The 6,396-nt window shown below is 29.0% G+C and overlaps 1 protein-coding gene across 1 annotated transcript in view; it reads left to right on the forward strand.

Moving 5' to 3' along the window:
- Positions 1-6,396, forward strand: part of LOC106460206 (ruvB-like 1) — a 31,220-nt gene that overhangs the window by 19,511 nt on the left and 5,313 nt on the right. Inside the window, exons 6-9 of the mRNA XM_013919889.2 lie at positions 813-857; positions 1,001-1,169; positions 1,415-1,613; positions 2,575-2,677. Of these exons, the coding sequence (XP_013775343.1) occupies positions 813-857; positions 1,001-1,169; positions 1,415-1,613; positions 2,575-2,677 (516 nt within the window). The remainder of the gene's footprint in view (positions 1-812; positions 858-1,000; positions 1,170-1,414; positions 1,614-2,574; positions 2,678-6,396) is intronic.

A 6,396-nucleotide genomic window follows, 5' to 3' on the forward strand; every position in this document is an offset into this window, starting at 1 on the left:
TATTTAAATATATTTACACATGGCTTGTGTATATCGTATATATACATATATATATTATTCATACCTTTGGTGTATAGGACGCAGATTTTGTCATCAAATTTTGGGGTAAAAAAGTGTGTCTTATACACCGAAAAATATGGTAGTTGGTAGACATTCTGGAACTCCTATAAGGGAAGAACGAAAATATGTAAAGAAGAATTTAGACCACAGAAAATTACATGACACAGGGAATTGAAGAATTTATTTAGGTATTTCCTTTCAAAACTAAGAAACTAAAACTTGGATAATATTAAAATTGGAATTATGAGCTACATTTTAATGCCAAGTTTATTGACGTACATTGCTTATGAAGTAACTCAATTTTGAATGTAATTTAATAAAAAGGTCTTGACATGAGCACTTTGACCCATTGGTATTCAAAGTGTTAAAAAAGAAATTGCTTAAATCTTTTGAACATAGTTATATAGATGTTGGGCTGAAGAAAGATGATTGATATTGCATAATGGTATTAATTCATTTGTCCAGTGTAAGCAGATGTGTTTTATGTTATGCTTTAGCTTCATCATATTGAAAACACAAATGCTTGTTATAGACATTTAATCTATACATTTACAAGCAATAGCTTAGAAAAGTACACCAAGCTCTTGATCAGATAGTTATAGGTGAGTTGGTATAAGATGTTAAAGTTCAAATATGGGTTTTACCTGCTTTTACATAAACATGACTTAAGAACAATACAGTCCTTTGCTTAGATGTGATTTAAGAGTGATCAGTTTAATGTACAAGTAACATTAATGTTTTCTTTGTTTCAGAGACAAGGAAGGAGTGATGTGTATGCTACAGAGTTTGATCTCGAGGTAAGTTGTTGTTTGGCAGTTCTGCACGAGTAATAATGTTAAAAAAAATAACCTGCACGGGTCACTTCAGTATGTTACTTGATAAGAATAATATGAATGGTCATCAGAAATGAATGTATTGTTTTTGTTCTCCACTCACACAGGCTGAAGAGTACGTTCCACTACCTAAAGGAGATGTTCATAAGAAAAAAGAAGTTGTACAAGATGTCACTCTTCATGACCTAGATGTAGCCAATGCTCGGCCTCAGGGTGGACAGGATATTCTTTCTATGATGGGGCAGCTTATGAAACCTCGTAAAACAGAAATAACAGGTAAGATAACTTCTTGTCATTTTATAGTTTCAGCTATTTTGGGTAGTCTCTCCTGACAGATGAACATAGTTACAGTAATAGTATTACTTTGGACATAGGTATGATTTTAGTTAGTAAAATTAAAAACAGTATCTTACATGTTATGGCTTATTTTTTAGTTTCATATAAGTTGGAGTTGCTTTTCAAGAAAATGTTATGAATAATGTTTAGAACAAGTTTGTTCATTCCCTTTTTTATTCCTGCAGATAAACTAAGAAAAGAAATTAACAAGGTTGTTAACAAGTATATTGAACAGGGAATAGCAGAACTTGTTCCTGGAGTCCTGTTTGTGGATGAAGTTCACATGTTAGATATTGAATGTTTCACTTATCTCCATCGTGCATTGGAATCCACCATTGCTCCAATAGTCATATTTGCTACCAATAGAGGGCGCTGCACAGTGAGGTAAAGTCACTACTCAAGCACTTATGTAGATTTGTCATTTCCTTCCTGATGCAAGTTATTCAAAAACAAGACCCCTTTTACATTGTTGCATGTGTGTGTATATGTATTTACACACACACATACATATATATATATATATATATATATATGATGCTACTACTGGAAAATGTTTGTTTAATGATAATGAAAATTTCATTCATTGTGAATAGTGTTTAATTTTGGGGCCATCACTAGATATCTGAATATATTCTTTTGATTCAAAATATGGGAAGAAATATTGACCCTGTTGAATACACTGAACAAAACACTTGTTCCTATATACATTATAAATGTTTTGAACAAATAGCACAGCATAACAAAACGATTGCTTAATTTGTGAAGATAACTACCTAACTTAATATAGCAGAAACAGATGAAAGATTCTTTGATAGATTGTTTAGGAAGAATCTTCATGATGAAATTTAGTTGAATGGACAGCAACTGCCTGTTGTATAACAAAACGATTGCTTAATTTGTGAAGATAACTACCTAACTTAATATAGCAGAAACAGATGAAAGATTCTTTGATAGATTGTTTAGGAAGAATCTTCATGATGAAATTTAGTTGAATGGACAGCAACTGCCTGTTGTATAAAAGGCGGTGTTTCAAAAGTTTCCCGAGCTGAAGACGAAAGGCAGAAGATTATCAAAATGTTGTTCTCTATACTTGTGTTTCTACAACAGGCGGTTGCCACCCATTCAACTAAATTTCATCAGATGAAATATTGTTTCACTTGTGAATATAATCTAGTAACTTGGTGTAGCAGAAACAAATGAATTTAATGGAATGTTATGAAAGGTTTTTTTAGTTGCTTACTGCAATAACAGAGGCTTATGAAGAACTGTTTACATATTTATTATATTCATAAATGATTGAAACTGTTGAAGGATTATTTTATTTCCTTTAAACATGGTACTAAAGAGGGACTGAAGATGTCATTTCTCCACATGGAGTTCCCCTTGACCTCTTGGACAGGTTGTTGATCATCCGCACTCTTCCATATTCTCATGAAGAAATGGTTCAGGTAATTAATGTCTTGACATAGTTATTTTTTTTCTCATTTTGAAAGGGCATAAGTTTCATTTCATTAAGACTAATTCTTTAATGTCTGGATGGGTGCAATTTGATTTTGGGGGCAAAATTGCATCACTGAATTAAAAAAACTATAGAATAGAAATGTGTAGTCTGTTCCACACATAAAAGAATAAAGAATTTCTGAGTTAGATTTATTTGATAAAGATTTCTTTAATCAATTTTATTCATAAGTAGATAAAACAAACTGCAAAATTTGATTTTGGATTGATTTCAGCATGCTCCCAACAAACATATTAGTGGTTGTGCGTTTCTTGAATTTTTCTGGGTGTAATACAATTATCCTAACCCCCTAGGAGGAAATTCATAGTATTTATAAACAAGATAGCATGATTAAAATTCATTGTTGCCTGTGTAATGTTCAATGGTATAAATAACTTGCATTTTATAAAAAAGGAATTACTTTTTACACAATTCTAAAAATGAGACTGGTTCCAGTCTCAAAACTACAATACAATGCAAGTAACTTACTGTAAAATGTAATAACAAATAATTAAATAAAAAAGGTGAGACTGGAAAACAGTCTCATACACTCTACATGTTTTGACATATTTTACTGTGTCATCCTCAAAATGTAATTTTTTTGCAAAAAATAACACTTATTTATACCATTACAAAATCACTAATTTACATATTAAAGAATTTCATAGCATCTGCTGACAACATTTCCATTAGGTCCATCATTCTTATTCAGTATTGAAAATTTACTTTTTTTATATTTAATTATCTCAATAGATTCACGTATATTCATTCTAATAAAATTTTCAGGTTGTGCTAAAATAATAGTTTCTTCCCATTGAATTATGTGTTTAGTTTCATTAATATGTTCTGCTAAATGTGAAATAGTATTATTATATTTTTTAACATTTCTTTTGTGTTCATTCATTGTGAATTTTAAATTTCTTTTAGTTTATCCTATATAAACTTTTTCACATTCACTTGATATTTATATATACCAAATTTTTCCAGTAACCCTCTCAATTTGACTGACCACGTGACCTCTTTTTACTCATTTAAAGTCTTTATAGATTTAATACTTCTAACTTTCAATATAGTGTGTATATCTTCACAAAATTTCACAGTCTTTCAGTTAATATTGTAAGTCTTTCACACACACAAAAAAATTTTATAGTGAAATATTTTTAATAAAATAAAATAAAGATTTGTTCATTAATATATTGAATATTTGTTTTGAATAGTCTGTGTGCAAAGTAATTTTCATGTTAAAATTAAAAATACTTTTCCTCATCTCAAAAATCTCAAATTTCCTTTTTGTAATCCCGAAACCTCCTAAATGTATTTCAAATGTTTTCTCTACCCTATCTCAAAATGGGTTTGGTAAATTGGTCTGAGCTCATAACCACCAAAAAAAAAAAATTAAATAAACCTAAATGACCCTTTTTTTTCTTTCCAGAGTGACTTCAAATTGTAACCTGAAACTACATTTGTTTATCTTAAGTAGCTCTAAGTTCCTAACAGTATACATCCACTTATAATTAAATTTTATTGTTTTATTGCCCTTTGAACTGTGTCTAACTACTGTTTGTGCCATTAAAGTTGTAAATCACTCGAGGAACGTGCATCTCATGTTATGCTAATGAATTACATTACCAACAAGCTTCTCGCGTGTGTGCCTCATGAAACATTTTTATTATAATGTTATTATTATTTATTTTACCTAATCTAATCTTAACAAACATAAAAGGATCCCTATTTTACATTTTAGTTACTTTTATAATTAGACATAAAAAATAAACATCAGAAACAAGAAATAAAATACTTAACTAATTTTCTTTTTTTATTGCCATCAGATTTCGAAAAGAGTTAACCGTAATTTTTTTATACTAATGATAGTAATGCATATAATAATTTTTATTTAATTAAATAATGCACGAAAGAATATAGACTAATAACATGGAAAAAGTAGACAAATTCCCTTACGTCTTAAAATTTTTCTGGCTTTCTAACCATGGGACAAGAGCTGTTACAAGTTCATCCAAGGAAGTTGTTAACTTTCCCACAGGAATGATGTTGGTACTCTAAGTGAAATTGACATCTAACTGTTCAGAACATAATGTTATAAAATATGTCATTTGATAGATGAAAACCTTGACTTTCTATTGGTTATAGATAATACATAATGAAATGTAAGAGAGAACTATCATGGTTTGTCTGAGCAATAACTCTTTTATAGTATGTAGTTTACATTTAATTTCATACTTTTTCAAGGGGTGGTGGATAAAAAAGGGATGATGACATGCTAAGAAAAAATGTCACGTGGGTCACAGTAGTGGAAATTCAGGGTTTTTTAAATATTTCTTTGTAGAATTAAGAACTTAAAACTTGTATATTACTAAAATATGAATTATTAGATAAGATTTTATGCTATTCTAATTTGTATAACATAAAACAAAAAGCAGTTTAATAAAATTTTGAATGTAAGACACTAAAACCTTGTGTCTTGCAGTAAAGGATACCTGTGGTGATGAAGTTAATTAAATAAAAATATATTTTATCTTTAGTTTTATTAAGAATTTGGCTAACTTTGTTTATTGGTTTAGATATTGGAAAAATATTTATTTGTTTTCTAAAGTGTTACATTATTTGCCAAGATAAGCCAGGTATAAATAACAGTACCAAACATTCTTATTTACTTTTTTTTCAGCAAGTGATTTTAACGTAATATTTTTATCCCTGTTTTTTAGTTTTTTCAGCTCCATCATCAGTATCAGGATTAAAACCTCTTTCTACTGCTATGTACTTAATTAATAATAATTCATTATTAAAGTCATCCTGTTTACAACATAATTTTAGTATCCCATCCACATAAGAGTAAAAAAAAAAAAAACAGTAGTTTTCTGAGATTTAGTGTGACAAGGTTTTTGATGTTGTGGAACGATTACAGAGAAAGGTTTTCGATATATAGTAGTTTCCAATTAATTCTTATTTTTATACTAAAATATCCAAAAAATGTAAACAGTTTCATAAGTAAATCTGATAGAATTTTCAGTGCTATTAAGTTAATTAGCAAAAAAGAGTCAATTCCTCTCTACCATGCCACCATATCAAAAATGTGTCATAAACATACCTTAACCAGCTTAAGGTCTTTATCTGTTTTTTCTAATACTTCAGTTTCAAAACTATCCATAAATAAATCACATAATAATGGAGATATAGGAGAACCCATAGCTAAATCTTTGTTCTGTTTATAAATTTCACTGTTAATTTGAAGAAAAAAAAGTTAATCATATCCATTATTTCTAAGACTGAATTATTATTTTCTTTCAATTTTTTTCTCAAGACAAGCAATATACTTTTTTCATTTACTTTGATGAACACTGACACATCAAAATACACCAAAATATCTTTCTGATCTAAAATTATTTGCTCAATTCTTTCCACAAATTCAAACGAATTCTTAACTTTGTATTATTTTTATCCCTTAAAAATGAGAATCTTTTAGATAGAAAGTTTGCTACATTCTAAGCTAAACTCTTAATATTAGATACAATAAGTCTAAAATTGTTCCCAAACTTGTGTACTTTATGCAAGGCATATAGTCTACATAAAATAAAGTTACATGGAATTTAAATTCGATGACTAGGAACCCACTTTGAGACTAATAATGGCTGGAGACGGCTTAAATGGGTA

This window comes from Limulus polyphemus, unplaced genomic scaffold (genome assembly GCF_000517525.1).
Source record: "Limulus polyphemus unplaced genomic scaffold, Limulus_polyphemus-2.1.2 Scaffold728, whole genome shotgun sequence".
Lineage (NCBI taxonomy): Eukaryota > Metazoa > Arthropoda > Merostomata > Xiphosura > Limulidae > Limulus > Limulus polyphemus.